This window comes from Xenopus laevis, chromosome 5L, assembly GCF_017654675.1.
Source record: "Xenopus laevis strain J_2021 chromosome 5L, Xenopus_laevis_v10.1, whole genome shotgun sequence".
NCBI lineage: Eukaryota > Metazoa > Chordata > Amphibia > Anura > Pipidae > Xenopus > Xenopus laevis.
In genome coordinates, this window is record NC_054379.1 from 41,805,325 (window position 1) to 41,827,592 (window position 22,268).

Here is a 22,268-nt window from a genome sequence, read left to right on the forward strand (position 1 = left end):
TCCAGAGAAGGATCATCATCATTTATTTAGAAGGATGACAGTTACCTGTTCTGGGGCCCTGTAAGATGGTGTTCCAGTGCGATGGGTTCGAATAAGTGCTTCTGTGCTATCTTCATTAGACATTTGGGTCACTAAACCAAGATCCCCAATTTTTACTCTCATGTCTTTGGCAAAGAATATATTTTCGGGCTGCAATAAATGTAAAAAATATTTAAAACAATTTTGAATTATTATATATACTATATAATAAAATGTTGTTAAGATATTTATTTATTTATATATTAGATACTTTCAATAAACATATGTTCATAATTAATTGAAATAGGGTTCTATTTCTATCGATTTATCCCAACTAAGTTTAGTTTAAAGGGGATATTAACCCAAAAACACAATTTTGTAGACATATAGAAAATGTAATTCTAAGTCACTATCCAGTATACATTCATTACACATTTGTCTGCCTTTTCTTCTGTCTGCTCTGGTGGCTTGGATTTTGATTTTTTTTTTTAAAAAAGGAGAGAAAGGGTTTAACAAATCCTTCTTTCAAAAGCATTTACATTTACAAATAAACATTGGAAATCTTTAATGAATTTATATATATAGTCTTAGAATTCAATTTTTATTAGACAATCTTATTTAGACAATTTTGTTTGTGTTGCGTTTGTTTACTCAAATACAGGTTTGAGGTTTTACAAAATACTTTGCAGCATTTTTTTCTCCAACCAAGAAAAAAAATGTCAACTCAATTTTTGATAAGAAAGGTCTGAACATCCGAATGTGAAAATGTATTCACAGGTAATGACAAATTAAATTAGTAAAATGTTATATATTGAGTATTTGCTCACTTTAAGATCCCTATGTATAAGATTTTCTGAATGAATGTAGATTACGCCTTCAACTATATGCCGAAATATGTCAAGACTTTTCTTCTTGTCCACTGTCTTCATGTTGATGATCCAATCTCTCAAGTCACCATTTTCACAAAATTCCATCTGAATATAAAGGTACTCGTTCCTTTGAGCTTTGTTGCTAAACAGAGGACAATAGACATTATACTTTGCATCTATTAAAAAATGGTGGCATTTTTTGCAGAATGATTTACCAACCCTGATGAAGGTGCATTTATTAACAAGAGAATCTGACTGAGCATTTAATGTTAATTTACACAAATCCTCCTGCTAATAAATTCCCTTTTTATTGACATAAGCTCATTCAGATTATGACCTGAATTCCCCTACTTTCCAAAGCAAAGGGACTTCAAGTTCCAGAATCCATTACACTTCACAGTGGAACAAGGTGAGGGAGGAGTTGAATCACTGTTGGCCTAAGGGAGTTAGGAAACAGTTCCTACAAATCAGGCAGACTATCATGGTTAACTCTCAGTCTGAGGAATGAGGTATGTCTGAAACCAATCAGAACCAACCAGAGCATTCGATTTTTCACATTTAAGAACAAAAAGCTGTCAATTGCAACAGAAACACAACAAATGATTTAAAACACATTCTACATGAAATCAATTTCTACATTCAGTTTATGCTTTTTTACCTGGAAGAACTAGAAGTACAGCTTCTGGCATCTGAAGAATAGTCTTCTGTAGTACAGTCTCTATCTGATTCAGTATTACTGCTATGCAATAAAACAGATTGTAAACAGAAACCAATTGATGGTTAAATAAATAAAAAAGCAGGAGCATGTCTGCAATGAAATATATTCATGGGTAAAGTTCTATATAGGTCTCTGCAGACCTCCAAGAAGGAAGACAAGTAAAACAGAAACACCAACAAAAGATCTAAAACACATTCTACATGAAATAAATTCCTGCATTCAATGTATGGTTTTTTTACCTGCAAGAACTAGAAGTACAGCTACTGGCATCTGAAGAATAGTCTTCTGTAGTACCGTCTCTATCTGAGTCAATATTACGGCTATACAAGAAAACAGATTGTAAACAGAAACCAGTTGATGGCTAAATAATTAAAAAGCAGGAGCATGTCTGCAATGATTTACATTCATGGGTAAAGTTCTATACAGATCTCTGCAGACCTCCAAGAAGGAGGACAAGTAAAACAGAAACACCAACGAAAGATCCAAAACACATTCTACATGAAAAAAATTCCCACATTCAGTTTATGCTTTTTTACCTGGAACAACTAGAAGTACAGCTTCTGGCATCTGAAGAATAGTCTTCTGTAGTACAGTCTCTATCTGAGTCAATATTACTGCTATACAAGAAAACAGATTGTAAACAGAAACCAGTTGATAGTTTAATAATTAAAAAAGCAGGAGCATGTCTGCAATGAATTACATTCATGGGTAAAGTTCTACATAGATCTCTGCAGACCTCCGAGAAGGAGGACAACTTAAAGTGGGGGCGGCTGTGCTCTGTGGCCTTGGGTGGTGTAATAGTCTGAAGCAGCCCATACAATTATTATTATATTTTATATTATTATATTTACTCTTGCTCCAGTACTCGGATTCTAGTGCTGTCAATGCGCATAGATAAGAAGTGGATAGAGACCATATCAGTGTTTTCTCAGCTGGCACTTTTGCTCTGGCTGTGAAAACTAAATGTGTGCCATAGGCCTAATGAGTAATTACTGATTCTGCCCTCTGCCTTCTAGTAAATGAGACCCATATTTTCTACATTCAGGGGCAGATTTATAAAGGGTCGAATTGAAAATTCGGATTTTCAACTTTTTTTCCTGGTCAAAACTCTCAAATTCGAATTGTGAATTATCCAAACTTGATTCCAGTTTTAATTCTAATTTGATTTATCAAGATCATACTCGAATTTGACTATTTGCCACCTAAAATCTGCAGCGTTCATCAAGTCAATGGGAGAGGTCCAGGGACCATTTTTATGCTGTTAGTAGCCTTCCTGACATTCGATTTTTTTTTAGGAGAAAAAACTTGAATAGAGTATAGTCTAATTTGAATCGAATTGGATTTGAGTTTTTGGGTCGAGAATATTAGTCCAATTTTTAGATATTTGATTTTTTTTTATAAATAACCCCCATTCAAATTTCGAGTATAATCGAATTAAATAGAGTTTAAAAACTCACACTCACCTCCTGCTGTCTAAAGAAAAGTTTGTTCCAGTCCATGAGTGGAAATATCGAACAATGTTTGGATGATCTAAACGGGCTAAAGCTTGTACCTCCGACTTGCATTTCCTTACCAAAAAAGAATACATTAACTGATTGAATATTACTAAGGTAAAAATCACATACTGCTCAGCCAAAATATATAGTAAATGCTAACCATGTATAACTGTGAGCCTGGGTGTATAGATCCTGGGCTGTTGCTCAAGGACATACACAAGGTAGTCATATCAAGTTAAATCAAGAGAACAGGAAGGAGATCACATACTGGTATAAGTTCATTGCCCTGGACCCTTGGCTACAAATGAAAGGAAAACTCTTGAAGATTCTGTATAGACAACCACAGCTGAAGTTAAAACAAAGTTTAATTTCACATCATTAAAATAGGCTTCTGTGATTTTAATGACGGGAAATAAAACGTTATATTTGGCTGTGTTTTGCTGGAGTGCTTGAATCTTCGACTAAATATTACTGCCCTGCAAGAAACCAGCTGAATGAGATTATAAAAGCAGGAGCGTGTCTGCAATGAGGCACCACACGTAGTTTTTTCTAGGAGCAGCAAAAACACATCTATGGGTAAAGTTTACAACTTTCTGTCGACCTCTAAGCAGAAGGACAAGTAACAATCGGGGCAGCTGTGCTCAGTGACTTTGGGTGGTGTAAGCAGCCCTTCAGTAAAACAGTATTTTCTAATGCAAGTTTTTGTGAAACGCAAAAGAAAATTTGGAACTATTACTGGCTACAAGTGGTTGCCTATCAGCATGCAATGCACTTGCAAGACACTGCACAGTAACTGCAGGGCTCTGGCTGTGCCTTTCATTCGCATGACACCAATGTAAGGGAAAAAAAACTTTGCATTTGCTAACTAACACCGTAAGTCACATTATAAAAGCTAGATACAAATTACAAATGCTATTACGGTACATAAATTTAACAGTATTCAGATGTTACTGTTCTCTGGCTCTGACACGAAACACTTACTCGTTGCGCATCTTCACTTTTTTAACCGCATAATATTTCAGGTCCATTGTTTTCCAAGCTTTAAATACTTTTCCATATCCACCAGCTGACAGTTCGGTTATATCCTCAAATTCACTGAGGGGACTAAGAATGGAGAATATTAAATGACCATATGGCCAAAATCTTTTTTTTGTATTTTTTTTTTATTAGGAACTGAGCTGAAAAACAGTTAAATATTAATATTGAGCTAATGAACTTCTTTCAAAGAATTACATCCAAGTATATGAATTTTTATCACTGCTTTTTAGGGCTGAGAGAGAAACAAATTTCTATGTATGCAGATTCCCCCCATGAACCCCCCCCGACTTGGATGGATTCTGTTCTCAAGCTAGCCTTGGTTACTACTACTATTTCGGCCTTGAGGGTAGAGCCACCTGTTTGTCTGTAAGAGCAGTTCTTTGTTTTTCAGTGATGTGGAGTGATATCTCTAAGCTCTCCCACCGGTAACTTCCTTTTAAGTCAATAAAAACCCTGTGATTCCAATGTTCAGATTTCTCACTCTTGCTCTTCCTGAACAATCCATGGAGCTCTTGTCAAATAAACTTTATTTTTAACCTCAAGTGTTCTCCAGTAATTTCCGACGGGACTATTTTTTGTAATTGAATGTGTGTGATTTCAAGAACTGACGTAGGCTGGCCAACCATTTTTTAGCTGGAAAAATAAAGTGTCAATTGATGAAGTGCAGTAATAAGGCTCACTATTAATATTTTATTTAGTCTGCTGTATTATGACAGAAAAAAAGAATTGGGATAATCAAAAAACGAACTTAAACTGAACTCTATTGCATTCTCGTATTACAGAGCTTTTCTACTGTAGAAAATGTATTTGCAGACACACATAGGTTTGAACCGCAGAGCAGTGGAGTATTCTTGTCTCAATGGGAGACTGTCTGTTGAATGTCCCTAGTATTGTCTGGTATTGAATGCAAAATGAATGAATGATATTTTACAAAAACTCTAGTCACAGAACACCATCACGTTGTTGTTTTCATGCACTACAAGTGATAAAATAATTACTAACCTTTGGGCAACATTTGTTTTACTCTGTGTTGTGTGAGAAGAAGATCTCTGAAAGTAAAAGAGAGAACATTAAATATATATTCTTTGACCAGAAAACAAATGTAAATCCACACATTACCTAAGACCTCACTGTCAATATAACTTTCCCCCTTTTCAACAAATGAAAAGGGCTTGTGCTGAATATACTTTTTGCACATTGTTTGAATTACAAAAAATCATATAATTAAAGATCCAGTGCACAGATAATCGCTCTGCATAATGGACTCTTGCAAACAAAACAGTCATGACAAAGGGGGAAGGGATGGGGTTGTAAATTGATAATCTAATTATCTACCTTACCAAGAACCAAACATGGAGTAGCTTCAGCTTCCCTGTTTAGTTCAAGAAACAAAAAACCCCAAAGTATAGATTTTTCATGATAAAAAACCCAAAAAGTATAGTTAGTATATTGATCATGTTGAACAAGGCTGTATACTGCACATTTAAAATTCTACATCATTCTGTTTCATTTATGGGCAACACCCAAAAGATAAACTCAAGTTTAACTATTCACAAATGAAAAAATGAAGGACAACATATTCTACCAGGGATAGAAGCAAGTAACAGTAAGTCCCTCTTTCTCTTCCCTAGATTGGGGTCACAGACACAGGCACAATAGGGACATCCCATAGCAGCCTCTGAGGTTGACAACCACAGTCTGTAATACCTTCCTCCCAGAACTAGCCTCAGCCTGTCTGTAATACCTTCCTCTCAAAATTGGCCTCAACCTATAAAACCTAAAAAAGTATTAAAAGGATGACCATGTGGTCACCATGATGACCTGGATTTGAAAAGGTAATGTAATACTTACACCCCAATTCTAAAACTGGTTCAAAGTATTCTGGTAAAGTGATGATTTACCAACTAAGAAATAATTATGAAAACCACACCATGTGACATAATGTGGGATGTCTTATTTAGACCTCAAACACAGTCATTCTTACATTACTAAGTCAAACATAATTTTTTAATTCTAACAAACTTTTTAAACTGATAAAAAATATATAACGGATATGAAGACTATAAATTAAAGACCTTCAGACAAGATATTTATAGAACAGGTATGTAAGAGGAACATGAGTGAAACACATTGGTAAGAAATGATAATCCGCACCTCTTTCTTATGAAGTTTGTAACAAATACAAGAAAAACTAAGGGAATCTGACAAAAGGGTATCATTTTAAAGACACATTTGATGCAAGACAAATCAATACAATCAGGTCACAACAATATGGAGCAGATGTATGAACGTTCGAGCATATACTTGAATATACTTGAGAATATGCTTCAGAACCTTGCCAGAGAAAAAACTTGGCAAGTAAAAGCTGGGAGGTTCTGTGATTCTTTTCTTAAATACAGTATGCTAGCATTCAAGAAAAAAAGTTGTGCGAGTTTGATTGTGGGTTTTTTTGCATGCATATTTTTTTCTCAGCCACGAAAAATAGTAAATAGTCCTCTATGTATCAGCCCACCTTTCGATTTTGCAAAGCTGTCAGTCCAGTTCTAGCTGCTTCCATATCTGCTGCCCTCTTCGATTTGCCTTGTCCTTCTCCAAACATTTCATTTTCTATATACAGTTGTACAGTAAACCTCAATAAAGAAAAAAACACCATGCTTACATAATATGCTTACTTACAAAAACACACACACAAATATTTATATACAGAAAGACAAGACAAAAATTGTCCTAAAACATTTCTCAGATATAATAGCCCACTGGACTTTGGTCTGAGTATCCCTCAATTTGCTTAAAACTCACAACCGTAACTGATAATTCTCCATTTTTTTTAAGGTAATGTTGGAATTATGCAGATTAGCTCCCTGGCATGGAGGGATAGCACTTTATACAAGTGTATAAATAAGAGATACGTTGACTGGCATAGCAGAGCAGGTAAACATGGGAAGATCCCCTGCACATTTATTACAATACACTTTGGGGCGACTCACCTTTTTCAGACATGACGGTCATTGTCTAACTGCAAATGAAACCCCACATGTACATATTTTTGATACAATTTTATTAGATGAGATTATCTCAGGTGTATTGTGGATGACTGGCAAATGCTATGTGTCTGGGACCTAAAGGAAAATGTAGTCATTTGTTTTAAGCACAAAAGATCACAATGCACATGAGGACCCATAGTAAAATGATGTGTCTGGAACCTTAAAGGAAAATGTTACCCCCTAAATGAATATTTAAGCAACAGATAGATATACATATTTAAGAATCTTAACAAACTGGTATATATATTTAAGTAAATATTGTCCTTTTACATCTCTTGCCTTGAACAATCATTTTGTGATGGTCTCTGTGCTGCCTCAGAGATCACCTGACCAGAAATACTACAACTCTAACTGTAACAGGAAGAAGTGTGGAAGCAAAAGACAGATCTGTTAATTGGCTCATGTGACCTAACATTAAAGGAAAACTATACCCCCAAAATGAATACTTAAGCAACAGATAGTTCATATCAAATTGAATGACATATTAAAGAATCTTACCAAACTGGAATATATATTCACATAAATATTGCCCTTTTACATCTCTTGCCTTGAGCCACCATTTCGTGATGGTCTCTGTGCTGCCTCAGAGATCACCTGACCAGAAATACTACAACACTAACTGTAACAGGAAGAAGTGTTGAAGTAAAAGCCAGATCTCTGTCTGTTAATTGGCTCATGTGACCTTACATGTGGTTTGTTTGTGTGCACAGTGAATCTTACGATCCCAGGGGGCGGCCCTTATTTTTTAAAATGGCAGTTTTCTATTTATGATTACCCAATGGCACATACTACTAAAAAAGTATATTATTATGATAATGGTTCATTTACATGAAGCAGGGTTTTACACATGAGCTGTTTTACTCAGTATCTTTTAATAGAGACCTACATTGTTTGGGGGGTATAGTTTTCCTTTAAGGGGCAGATTTACCTATTGTCGAATATCGAGGGTTAATTAACCCTTGATATTCGACTGCCAAAATGAAATCCTTCGACTTCAAATATCAAAGTCGAAGGATTTACCGCAATTCGTTCGAAAAATCGTTCAATCGAACGATTAAATCCTTTGAATCGTTCGATTCGAAGGGTTTTAATCCATTGATCGAACGATTTTTCTTCAAGCTAAAAATGGTTCCAAAGCTTATTCGGCTTTAGGTGACGAACTAGAGGGTCGAAGTTTTTTTTTAAAGAGACAGTACTTCGACTATCGAATGGTCGAATAGTCGTACGATTTTTGTTTGAATCGTTCGATTCAAAGTCGAAGGTCGAAGTCGCCAATTCAATGGTCGAAGTAGCCAAAAAAACATTCGAAATTCAAAGTTTTTTTTATTCTATTCCTTCACTCGATGGGCCCCGTAGGGTTTGTTTGTGTGCACTGTGAGTCCTAGGATTGCAGGGGATGGCCCTTATTTTTCAAAATGTTGATTTTCTATTTATGATTACCCAATGGCACATACTAATAAAAAAGTATATTATTATGAAAATGGTTTGTTTACATGAAGCAGGGTTTTACATTTGAGCTGTTTTATGCAATATCTTTTTATAGAGACCTACATTGTTTGGTGGGTATAGTTTTCCTTTAAAGTTAATCTATTTCAAAAATGAAAATTTAATATAATAATATTTATTGCTGAAATAAAAAATTCTAAACATAGTCAATTAAACATTTTATACCATTTATAAAATAATCAAGTTACTCTTCACTCTCGCCCTGTGAGCAACCTGTCTCTCTTCATTCTGTCTTCATGCAGTAGGTGGAGTCAGTTTTTGATTGACAGTTAGGTCTAATACATTGTTTGGGGGCGTTGCAACCTTAACCTAGGTGCTCACTCTTTAAAAATAACCAGCTCTGATGGAAATCCTGTTTCCCTGCAGGGTGTTTGCCAGAGTCTGTTATTTTGTTACCTTTTTTTTTGTGCTGGAGTTGGTTATTTTAGATATTCTGCTAAGAAAGGAGCCACCTTAAAGACATATTAGACCTACCTGTCAATCGAAATCTGAACCAGAGCATGAAGAGTGACAGGTTGCGGAGAAAGAGATACTGAAGAGTAACCTGATCATTTCTTTTTGTTATAATTTTTATTTTTGTTAACATTTATACAGAAATAGCAAACAACATTGTTCCCTCCATAGATAAGTAAAAACAGTGGTGGTACTTTATACAATAGTACATTAGCATACTGTTTGAGTTCTATTTTCTGTAGCAGATTTAACTTTGTCATGGCATTTCCTAGGAGAAAATATACATTCTGCAGATCTGCAAAGCCCACTGTTCGCTGGATTATTTCTTAAACAGTAGGGATGCACAGAATCCAGGATTCGGTTGGGGATTCGGCCAGGATTCAATTCAATCCAAAATAGTGGATTCGGTGCATCCCTATTAAACAGTAGAGAATTTTTAATTCATTGAATTTAGAAAGTGTTTTATTTCAGTGAGATGAAGGTTATATTAAATAAACATTTTTCGCGATAGATCCTCTTTAAATAAAAAGGGGTGATCGCCATCATAAGGATGATGCTATGTTTGAAAGGGTAGTGAGCTGTTGCCTTAAAAGGAAGGAGATTGAGATAAAGCTGAGCCCTTCTGAGCAGGATTTGGCCAAGTCCAAGACTCTGGTCGACAAAATACAAACCAGTGGTGTAACTACAGAGGAAGCAGACCCTGGGGCTGAAGGGGGGCCCATGATGCCCTAATTTCAAAATATATTCATAAAAAAAGAAAACCTCTGGATATGTTAGGAGTTAGGGGCCCTAAAATTAATTTGCTGTGAGACTAGTAATATCTTTTTCCTCCACTCCATGTGACCTAAGGATATATAATTAAAGGGATCAAAATAATTTTCTTTCCCCCTTCCATTCCCTAATTTGCATATGAACATTTTTGCTACTTGTGAGTCCAGCGCCAATTTCTTAATCCATTTGAGTTAGCGAATACAATGTTTCCAACTGGAGGGACTACGCCCCTATATGCTCCATTTCTAACATGATAATACAGCAAGTGAGAGAACAATTCTCAGCTATGAAGGCAGAAAGGCCACATTCAAATATAAAGCAGAAAAAAACTGAAGGAACTAACACAAACACAATGTTTATTTAGTTAAACCCTTTAACAATATACTAAGAAAGCGCTGACATAGAGATCTTCTACGAGGAAAAAGAAACTATATAAAGTATAAAAAATCTGATCCAAAAAAACTCACCAGGGATCATGAGGTGGTCCTTTCTTGGAAATATCCCTGAATTCATAATTTATATTCCTTTTTGCACAAAACATATTAAGCTCCACTTTTGGATCCACCAAAGGTTCTGCTATAATAACATGAATACAGCTATTAATACATTTTAAATACAATTCTCCTATATTGACAAACTTGAAAACCATTTATTTGTGTCTGAAAAAGATAATTGGTCTCAGTTACAATGCCCCATGCAGTGTGCAAAAAATGTTCTAAAAAGGCTACACTCGGCACTGTACCGACTACGGTACAGCTTTTGTCTTGGAGAAGTGGAATATGGGATACAAAACTATTATGTAAATCTATTATACATAAAAATTACTTAAAAATTATAAATTGCTGCTGGTATGAAAACATAGGTATTGCTTCGCTTTTTTCAAGTAGCCCGAAGTTGCCTTGGGAGGACTTGAGAAAACCAAAGCAATGCTTGAGTTTCAAAATAAAAATAATAACTGGAAAAGCTACATAGGCCCCTAGGCCATAGCCCAGGTAAGACTGTTCATTAATCCACTCCTGACATTATCCCACAGACTAAAGTGATAGATTATCCCACACTGTGACATTATGTTACCTCTTCAGTTTTGTATTCTTGCAGTCTGTGCTACAGTTCGGAACAGACTGAAATGCCTAAATGCAGCTCCGCCCCTCCAGTGAGACAGGAAGAGTGTGTAACCCTTTGGCTTCCAGAAAGATTGGAGACACGTCTCACACTGAGCAGAGATTTGTACCCACAGAGAGTTAAAAGGCGTCACTTTCATTATGTGGGCGTTGCCACGAGAGCTGGGGGAATCCCGAAGTGTCACATTCAGTTTCGTTTCTCCCAGTGCCTCATGTCTGCATAGGGTTGCCACCTGTTCTGTTTTGACCCAAACAGTTCGGTTTTTGGAAGGCCTGTTCGGGTCTGAACTTTCTGTTCAATTTTCAGCCTTATGAAACCCGAATAATAATCTGGCCAATACATGAAAAGCATTTAAATACTGAGATACTCGCCTCAACATGGCTTAGTTATTATCTTTATATTATTACAGATACAAAAAAGCAAACTAATCAAAAATAAGTTGTTTTTTTTTCTAAATTAGCATTGCTGTATTTCAGAGCTTTCTGGATAATTGATTTCTGTATAATAGATACCTGTAATTAAAGGGTTGGGTTTAATCATCAAGCAGAATATAGCTAGAGATAGGGTTGCCATCTGTGTGGTTTTGATCACTTTAAAACATTGAAATTACTGGATAGAAATACAGCCAGTTGCATCTAAGTGATGCAATAGCCTTTCCCTGGTGTCATAACTCCCCCAACATCATTGTGCCCACCTCTGATGTCATCATGCCTGTTCCTACATCACTGCCCCACCCCCAATGTTATCTGCTCCGCCCTGGTGTTTCGGGTTTAGCCTTCAGCAAAGGTGTCAACCCTATGGGGTAAATTTACTAAAGGATGAAGTGACTAACGCTGGCCAAAAACATCATTTCGTTACTTAGCCGATAGACTCTAACGATACTTCGCACTCTAACGCCAGACGAATTTTTGCTCTGGCAAATGCACGTAACTACGCAAATTCACTAAGATACGAATTTTACTGAACGTTACCTCTTGCGCCAGACTTGCCTTCGCCACCTCAGACCAGGCGAAGTGCAATAGAGTAGATAGGACTTCCTCAAAAAAAGTCCCAAAAAACGCATGGCGACTTTTCAGTTTTTCAGGGTGATAGGCTGTAAAATATCGTAAATTTTTTTTAGGGTACCCGGCTTCCCCCCTACATTTCCTAACATATGGCACATAAACTATACACTGGGCACATGTGTAGGGCATTATTACAACTTGATTTTATTAAGTTTACCTGGGCTTGTGTAGTGTAATGTATTTGTTGCAACATATATGTCCATTGAAATTTAAATTCACGATGTATGCAAATTAGCCAACGCCACTTCGCTTTGCTTGTCGAATTAACGCTAGTGAAACTTCGCCATCGTTCAGCGCCCTGGACGCAACTTCACAATTTAGTGAATTAGCGTTGTCCTGGCGAATTTCCGCCTGGTGAAGTGTGGAGATGTGAGTGAAGCCATCACTGGTGAATTTTTGCCGGTTAGTGAATTTGCCCCCATGTCTGCACCGAAACCAAATTCGTGTCTAAACTGCTGCAGGGCAAATGGTTGTTAGACTCAGAGCTGCTATCAGAACCCCAATAGTCTTACTGGGACTCACTTCAAATGAAGACACAGAGAGACAAATATATTATACCAGGAGTGCCCATACTTTACTAAGGTGAGGTATTTGTTTAGTGAAGTTACCCCATTATGATTTACATCCATAAAAGCATTGTTAGCATTCTGTTCATGGAAAATATTACTGAATTTAAACGTGAACAACCCCTTTAAAAATGACTGTTTATAATTATGAGCAAGACACAAAATGTGTCAAGCTAAGTTTTATATAATACAGATCAAGCCAGTAGTAAAAACCTTCATCTGCACTTACCAATACATTCCCAGCTACATATGACTCTTATCTGAAACAGTGAGACCTCTAGTGGTGAAATCTAAAAACATTGTATTGCTCATCTTACCCTACCCAATTCAAAAAAGGCACAATAATCAGTTGGGATTGCCAGGGTAAGAGAAAATATGCTTTTATTACAACAATGATACAATACAAATTGAATACATAAGTACATAAAGGACAATTTCCCAAAAAAATATGTATTTATTTGTTTCTTTTTTATGGTGATTGTGTATTCCTAATGCTGATAAAGGTCATCTGTAAATTGAGTTTAGGCATATGATACACTTGCAGAATTCATTATTGATGCTTTTCAGTGATTGTAGAATCATCCGATTGGGGTTGTTCAATGAAACCGACTAATGACAAGTTATAAGGGCATCCAAGGCAACTAGCCCTTGATTGAGCCTCTCATCCCCAGAGAGTGTGGGTGCTGCGTGGCAAACTGGAAAGGGGAGTTAAGTAAGAAGAATTGTGAAAAATGGCAGCATCATGAACTAGGAGAAGGCAGACTCTCCCTTCCCCACAGTTGTACCCTAGACATGTGCCTCTTCTGCCTAATTCTAGTTCTAACCTTGCCAACCACAGTCATTTTGGTTTGTCATTTAGTTCAATGGAAAATGCTTTTTATCTGAAATCTGCATGTCACCATTAATGTTCCCTCCACTCCATCTCAGCTATATGCATAAGAAAATTCTTTTGTGCATTTTAAACTTTTGTGCACAGCTTTTTAAAACTGTGTGCTCAGACCACCCTTCTGACCCCCCACCTCAGTTTGCATAGAGCACAGTTAACAGATTGGGCAGTTCTTACCTCCCAAAAAAAAAAGGTATTTCATGGTAGTCAACCCGCAATAAAGAAAGTAACAATACTGGATATGAAACATCATATGTTGTGAAAACATATCTGATTGATCCTGAACTGCCAATCTGTGCTGGTTTCATTACAACTTTTATTTAATTTAAAATACTTTTGTTTGTAACTTGCAAAAAAAACAAAAAAAAATGTGTTCAGGTCAGAATCAATACAAAATGTTCTGTTTGAATTTTTTGAGAGCACCACAATTTAGAGAGAGATAGAGAGAGAGAGAGAGAGAGAAAGAGAGAGAGAGAGAGAGAGTCCAAAAAGGTGCACACCTTCCCTGCACGTAACTGCCTAGGTGCTGGTAAACAGATAGTGTTATATTGTAACAAAAAAAACGCACTCACAGGTCTTCAAAAGAAAGCCGCAAAAGGCTGTGATATATTTATCCAACGTTTTCGGCTACAACTCTATATATATATTGAAAAAAGTACCCTCTCTTGTAAAATATAAGGACATTATTAGTGATGGGTGAATTTTTTCGGCAGGCGCAAAAAATTTGTGCTATTCGCCGCCAGCGAATAAAGTCGCGAAACGCCCACGAAAATTCACGTCAAAAACGGGCGCCGGTGTCAAAAACGGGCGCCGGCATCAAAAAACGGGCGCCGGCGTCAAAAACAAGGCGCTGGCACAGTTTCGCAAATTTTTCGCCGTTTCGCGAAATTCACGTGAAATTCGCGAATTTCGCCCATCACTAGACATTATAAATTACCGAGGAGTTTCATGACCATATAAAAACACGAGGTTGAAGGCTGAGTGTTTTTATAAAGGTCATGCATGGAACTCGGAGGAGACTTCTAATATCTTCAATATTTTGTAACAGGGGGTACTTTATTTATTATAATTAGGGATGCACCGAATCCACTATTTTGGATTCGGCCGAACACCCGAATCCTTCACAAAAGATTTGGCCGAATACCGAAGCAAATCCGAATCCTAATTTTTTACTTCCTTGTTTTGTGACAAAAAATCATGCGATTTCCCTCCCCATCCCTTATTTGCATATGCAAATTAGGATTCGGTTTGGCCGAGCAGAGGATTTGGCCGAATCCAAATACTGCTGAAAAAGGCTGAATATCCTGGCGGACCATAACCAATGACATCACTAAGCACCGTTTATAAGCATATCATTTACAGGATATTAATGGTTCTTGTGTATTATATAGTGAATAAAGTACCCCCTCTTGTAAAATATAAGGATATTAGAAGTTACTGAGGAGTTTCATGACCATATAAAAACACGAGGCCAAAGGCCGAGTGTTTTTATAAAGATCATGGAACTCTGAGGTAATTTCTAATATCCTCATATTTTGCAACTGGGGGTACTTTATTTATTATAATACACAAATTTCAGTGAGTCATGTGACAGAAATGACATCACTACTCACCGTATATAACTGATGACATCAGAACTCACCGTTTATAAGGATATCATTTACAGGATATTAATGGTTCTTGTGTATTATACATATATATATCATAATGGATTCAATATAACATTGTGATCTTTTATTACACACAAGAGGAATGTTATTTTTTCTGTGTCTGTTACAGTTTACAAAATCTAATATAACCTCATTACCCCAGTTCAAATAATTCAGTTTTTAAAAATCTCTGTTTGTACCTGAAAACAATGAGTAAAGCAGAGCAATACCCCTTTCAATCTGTAAATTTCAGCAGCTACTTGTCACTTGCTAAGTGACTACAATAAGGGGCAGATTTATTAAGGTTCAAATTGTAACTTCGAATTTTCAAGTTGGATTTTTGGTCAAAACTCACAAATTTGAGTTGGGAATAATCCAAACTCAAATTTGAGATTTATCATACCTGGACCCTGGGAAGAACTCAAATTCATTAATTCGCCACCTAAAGCCTGATGAATTCATGTAGAAGTCAATGGCAGAGGTCCAGGGACCTATTTGAAGATGTTAATAGCCTTCCTGACATTCTAGTTTTTTTCAGAGAAAAAATAGTTTAGTTCAATTTGATTAGAATTTTTGGGTCGATAATATTCGTTCGAGTTGTAGATATTCAAGTTTTTTCTTAAATATGATAATATTCGAATTTTGAGGTCATGCGAGGGTAAAAAAAAAAACTAACAATCGAACCTTTGACAAATCAGCCCCTACATTTTCAAAACCTTGTTTTAAAACTCAAGTTCTGTTCTGTAAGATGAGGCTCTGGGCTGAACCAATAGCGAGAAATTAATCTTCCGGAGCTGCTTTATTTGATTGCTTAACATGTTCTGGAATCTAAATAGTTCTTTTCTTCCAAGAATTGCTTTAATTGTTTGGCTGTGGGTCTCTTTGTAGGATCTGCCGATAGCATTTTCTTGACTGTATGTGTCTGGAGAAAGAAAATAAATCAATAAAAGAGGACAAATTAAAGACCACCAGTAAAAACATAAAAGAACTATAGACAATACCTCATAAGGAAACTGTTCTACAAATGTCTCTGGCAACTGGCCACTTTGTAGCTTCTTCCATTCCTAAAATAAAATGATAAAATAGAAAAGTAATAGATACAATAGCAATATGTACCACATGTATTTATACCACATGTTGTTCACTTTCAATTTGCAGGGCTTTCTGGCCCAGGAACAATATATTGGTATTTATATAATTTTGACACTGACGCTGAATGGATAAATATTTTTTATGCAAGGAAATACACTGCCATTAAACTTAGGGCTTTGGCAAGAACTGACATAACAAGAAAATCATTTTGCCAATTTGGTAATTTAATAATCAGTCCTGTAGCATCATCTTATATTACAGGCCAACCTCATTTTCTTCTTCATAATTTGCTTAGCTTCTCAACAGCTGCTCAGAGTCCACTGAGCATGTGAGTGTCACAGACACTTTCCAAGATGGTGACCCCCTGTGACAAGTTTGAAGTCCTGGATCATTGCTGCTATTGACAAGCTGAAACTTTAGGCTGGTACAATAAGTTCAGTATATAAAATATAGAATTTTTAGCCATGTTCATGTTTAGTTCTCTTTTAATTAAATATTAGTGTTATTAAATATTATAGGGAAATTAAAATCTAGAGACACAGTTGCCTCAATCTATTCCTTGTGCTACATCACCACTTTTTGCTAAGCTCAATTTCAGCAAGTCAGTGGAGCAGAGCTTACACTCTGCCATGTGTTATTAGCTACCATCCCATTATCTTATGTTACACAAAAACATTCAATGGTGATGCTACAGAGCAATTTTATAAACGGAATAAAATCAATTTAGTAGAAAGTTACACACTAAACAAATAGTGGTTAACCAGAAGTGAAGGAATAGAAGAAAAACTTACATTAGCTCTCTCGTGTCCAGTGCCAAATATACACAAGAGTTCAACAAGAATTAATCCCAGTGCAAAAATGTCCACTTCACTGTTATAAATGTTTTCATGCTGTAAAAACAGAAAATATATTTGATTAAAAATTACATTTTATTGTATAGCATACAATTAAACATATTAAAACAAATAAAAAAGACAACTTTGAAATTAGCATGAACTTGTATTCCCTTCTTGCTTTGTGGTTACTGTGAGTTATTAGAAGTGGAGCTAGCTCAGAACCTGTTCTTGCATTACCCCTGTGGTCCCTGGAGCAAAACCATCCCATGCCAGAACAAGGTTACTCTTAAGTCAAATTAGTTAATTAGTATAACTTTTGTTCTTACTTTGTTTCTCTGTATTCATTTTGAGAAGACAGAATGACATTTATTATTTTGGTGCAGAATATTTTGCAGGACTGCACCTTTTGCCAATATATTTTTTGTTGTGTGTACTTTACCATTAATCAACAGCTAATGAGGCATCAGTTGTGCAACTAGAGTACGCTGAGCCCCCTGCAAAAAAATCTTCAGAGGGACCCAGTGCACTCCGATCCCCATCCTCCTGCCCACTTCTGACTCCACCCACTCACTCAATGCACAGATCCCGCCCACTCCATGCCTGGACTCCACCCACTCTCCGCCCAGTGTCTCTGCTTTCCCACCGCAGGTATGAGAACGGCTGGGGAAGGGGGGAGATTTCTTATTTCCTATAGAGAAAGCACAACACTGTGAGTCATTAGGATAACATAGGTGCATAATGGTGACGCTGGTAATAAACTAAAATAAACTGAAGGGAAATAACATTGATTTAAAGGGTACCGGTCATCCTAAGAAATATTACCAAAACATACTTTATTGTGTTGTGAAAGCAATACATGATTGACAGCTGAGATTTTTTACAGTTATGGATGCTTTAACAAAAATAAGAATTTGGTTTTTCCAGTTTAATTTGAAAAGAAATTTGATTATACCGATTTTTATGTCTGGGGACAGGTTCCCATTAAAGGGGAACTAAAGTGTAAAATAGAATAATGCTGTATTTTGTATACTAAATATAAACATGAACTGTACAAGAAGCCTAATTAAACAAAATATTTATGTTTTCAAAGTTTGACACAGGGGGTCACCATCTTGTAACTATGTTAGACATCTTTGCAAGACCAAGAACATGCACATGCTCATTGTGGTCTGGGCTTCAGTTGGGAGGTTAAGCTTAGGGATCGTCATAAATTATCAAAACAACACAAGTCAAATAATATCTTCCATAGAAGCCGATACAGCAAGACTAATAATAATATGCAGACTGCACTGGGTCTGTGGATATGAATTTCTGCACAGTCGCCAGCTGCTCTTCAGGAAAACAAACAAAGTTGCTCGAGTTCTGGGAAGTAAGGTGGGGCCTCCCCCTGCTGTTTGAAAATATGATCAGTTTCCCTGCAGAGCAGTTAGGAACCGTCGGAACCATTTCCATCTGTAGCTGTCAGAGCAAGTAAAACGAAGGGCGGATTTCACTGCATACTAAAAAAAGGTACACGTTTTTTAATTAAAGTATATTGGAGATAGATTTATTTTTCTTATTATTTTTTTGCCTTTACATCCCCTTTAACTGAGTTAATCACTATATAGTGGCATGATTCATTGAAACCTCTGTATTAAAGTATTAAAGTAACAATTGCTGGTGCATCACTATGTAACAATGCACAAAGAGAACAACGCAAGAACTCTCTGTTTCTTTATTTACTAAAAGCTGATTTCATTTAGATTTTAAGATAGTTACCTGTTCTGGGGCCATGTAAGTTGGAGTTCCTGTGCTGTTAGTTCGAAGAAGTGCATCTGTGCTATCTTCACTAAACATCTGAGTCACTAAACCAAGATCCCCAATTTTTACTCTCATTTCTTTGGCAAAGAATATATTTTCGGGCTGCAATAAATGTAAAAAATATTTAAAACAATTTTGAATTATTATATATACTATATAATAAAATGTTGTTAAGATATTTATTTATTTATATATTAGATACTTTCAATAAACATATGTTCATAATTAATTGAAATAGGGTTCTATTTCTATCGATTTATCCCAACTAAGTTTAGTTTAAAGGGGATATTAACCCAAAAATACAATTTTGTAGACATATAGAAAATGTAATTCTAAGTCACTATCCAGTATACATTCATTACACATTTGTCTGTCCTTTTCTTCTGTCTATATTTGCAGGCTGAAATAAATGTAAACATTTTTAAATTTTTGTGGATGATTTGATTGATTCAACCAAAAATTACAGATTAGCTGCATCTGTATATTTAGACTGTTAGTAAAATGTAATATGTTTAGTATTTGCTCACTTTAAGATCCCTATGTATACGTTTTTCTGAATGAATATAGACTACGCCTTCAACTATTTGCCGAAATATGTCCAGACTTTTAATCTTATCCACGCTCTTCATTTTTCTGATCCAGTTTTTTAAGTCACCATTTTCGCAAAATTCCATCTGAATATAAAGGCACTTGTTCATTCCATCTGTGTCACTAAACAGATAAAAATACAGATTATACTTTTTATTTACTCTCTGCTCAGTTGTTGTGTTATGTAATAAAAGGTGCAGGCTAGATCAACTGTAACCAGTCGGCAAGTAGCATTTACGGTTTAAACGCAAACATCTGTTTTGTTGCTATAGGTTACTGCACATGGGCAAACAATGCCTTTCATTAAATATGAGAGGTAGTATTCAAGCTGGGGAAATACACCTTTTTAACAAGAGAATCTGTGCATAAAAGCCTAATAAAAGTCTAATGAAAATTTGAACAAAGGCACCCTTTATGTACCACCTGATTAAGGCTGGTGTAAAAGCTTAGGATATCATGCACCACAACATGCACTACCATGTGCCTTATGCATCAAAGCAAATGCAACCACCACCAATCGATTGCAATTTGATCAGAATCAGAATCAACCAGAGGATTAGATGACACAAAGCTAAAATATTATAGTTTTAAAAACTAAAAGCACATTTCTACTGAAATTAAATCCCAACATTCAGTTTATGCTTTGCGGTTTACCTGAAGGAACTAGAGCTGTAACTGGTGTCTGAAGAATAGTCCATTCCAGTCCATGAGTGGAAATATCGAACAATGTTTGGATGATCTAAATTGGCTAAAGCTTCTACCTCCAACTTGCATTTCCTAACCAAAACAAGAATACATGTTAGCTAAATGAATGTTACTGCTATACAACAATACAGAAAGCAAACAGAAACCATGTTTATATGATTAAAAAAGGAGGTATGTCTACAATGAGCCAGGCTGTACCATATAGGCAATTGAGGGCCAGTGTCTAGGGTGGTAGCTTTAGGGGTGTGACCCTTGGATGGCTCTAGTGATATGCGGGCTGGACCGATACACGCAGGACCCGTGGATCTGAAGGGTTCAGGTCGATTTTCACACACATGTTGCAGGTCGCGGATAACTTCCAGTTGAGGTCTTCTTCCGCTCACCCCCACCCGCAACCTTACTCATGTGCCCGTGGATGCACCGGACCAAAATACAGCCCTGGCCATGAGGCACCACAGGCAGCATTTTCCAGGAGTGACCAATAGACACTCACAGATAAAGTTCACTACCCTACCAACCTCTCATTATCACTGCAGATGAGGGGTCACTGGGCTCTGTAGCCATGGGTGATGTAAACAGACCTTGCAAAAAGCCTTAAGCTGGCCTTAGACGCAAAGATCTGATCGTACGAATCAAGGATTCGTACGATTTTCGAACCTTGTGTGGAGAGTCCCGACATTTTTTGTCCGGCGGAGATCGGTCGTTTGGTCGATCGGACAGGTTAGAAAATTTCTGTTGGCTGCCGATAATATCTCTGCGTGTATTGCCGATCGTACGATTTTCAATTTTCGATTGCTGATTCGTACGATCGGATCTTTGCATCTATGGCCAGCTTAAGTGAAAAAATATTTTCTGCTCTTGTGAAATGCAAAAGATAATAATAATAATAATAATAATAAGATAATACAGGACTAGTGAAATGCACATCAGTGGATGGATATTTTTGCCCATTATCATGCTATGCACACAGCACCCGTATCCAGTCCAGTTGTTATTGTTCTCTGCACAAGGAATCCTGTACTTAATTATAGGGCCCCAGATGTGCCTTTCATTCATGAATGACACTGGGGTAAGGGACATTGAAATGGGACATCAATATTCTGCATAGATGCCTCCCTATACATTGTTTACCAGCAGGTCATTAACAGACACTTGTGGTGCCGGTTTCTTTCCCTAACTTCAGTAACCAAGACCTTTTAATGTTACATTAGCCATACATAGGAGAATAATTTGACCAACTCTATAGAAGGCATGCTTCTATAGTAAAGTATGGAGTTTTGTAAGTACTAAAAGCAACATCTGTAATCATATTAGAAGAGATACTGTATATATACAGTTAGTAGTAATACATTTGTATGTGACACTAAAACGATAAAAAAATAATACTTACTCATTGTGCATCTTCACTTTTTTCACTGCGTAATATTTATTGTCCAAGGTTTTCAAAGCTTTAAATACTTTTCCAAATCCACCAGATGACAATTTGGATATATCCACAAATCCGGCAAAAGGGCTAGGGCTAAGAAATTAGAATGTTTTATCAAAGGCTGTCCTTGGGCAACATCATTTTTGTAGTTATTATGTTTGCAATCACTAAAAATGGCTGCTGTGGACCGATGTGTTAGATAAAAGTTATCGCTTTGAAGATTTTACAACCAGAGACCTCTGATTCTTTTGAGCCAGAATATTATTTTCAATGCCATATTGTTCACTTTGCTGACTCGATCTTGCCTATTCCCTCGCCATGTGCCTCATTCCCCCACTCAGGGGTGCAACTGCATCAGCCCCTCTTACCCCCATTGGGCCCACCAGGAGGCTGCCAGAGGCATTATAGTAACATAGTAAGTTAGGTTCAAAAAAATATACCATCCATCAGGTTCAACTTTTAAAATCTATTTTAACCTGCCTAACTGCTAGTTGATCCGGAGGAAGGCAAAAAAAACCCATTTGAAGCCTCTCCAATTTGCCTCCGAGGGGGAAAAATTCCTTCCCGACTCCAAAATGGCAATTGGACCAGTCACTATATCAATTTGTACTATGAGCTATC

General features: G+C 36.5%; 1 protein-coding gene across 7 annotated transcripts in view; it reads right to left on the reverse strand.

Annotated features, from left to right (window-relative positions):
• pkr2.L (double-stranded RNA activated protein kinase 2 L homeolog) overlaps positions 1-22,268 on the reverse strand; it is a 75,260-nt gene that overhangs the window by 34,453 nt on the left and 18,539 nt on the right. For 2 of the 7 annotated variants that reach the window (XM_018262934.2, XM_018262932.2), the window contains exons 11-17: positions 21,612-21,740; positions 20,171-20,293; positions 19,456-19,639; positions 18,887-19,030; positions 17,084-17,182; positions 16,202-16,264; positions 15,182-16,122 (exon numbers count right to left, since the gene is read on the reverse strand). In XM_018262934.2, the coding sequence (XP_018118423.1) occupies positions 16,012-16,122; positions 16,202-16,264; positions 17,084-17,182; positions 18,887-19,030; positions 19,456-19,639; positions 20,171-20,293; positions 21,612-21,740 (853 nt within the window). In that variant the 3' untranslated portion in view covers positions 15,182-16,011. Of the gene's footprint in view, positions 1-45; positions 190-845; positions 1,030-1,545; positions 1,627-1,844; positions 1,926-2,141; positions 2,223-3,068; positions 3,174-4,082; positions 4,206-5,141; positions 5,189-6,651; positions 6,770-10,380; positions 10,490-10,987; positions 11,100-15,181; positions 16,123-16,201; positions 16,265-17,083; positions 17,183-18,886; positions 19,031-19,455; positions 19,640-20,170; positions 20,294-21,611; positions 21,741-22,268 lie in introns of those variants that run through there. The other 5 variants (XM_041562693.1, XM_018262937.2, XM_018262936.2 and 2 more) reach the window with 5 other exon arrangements.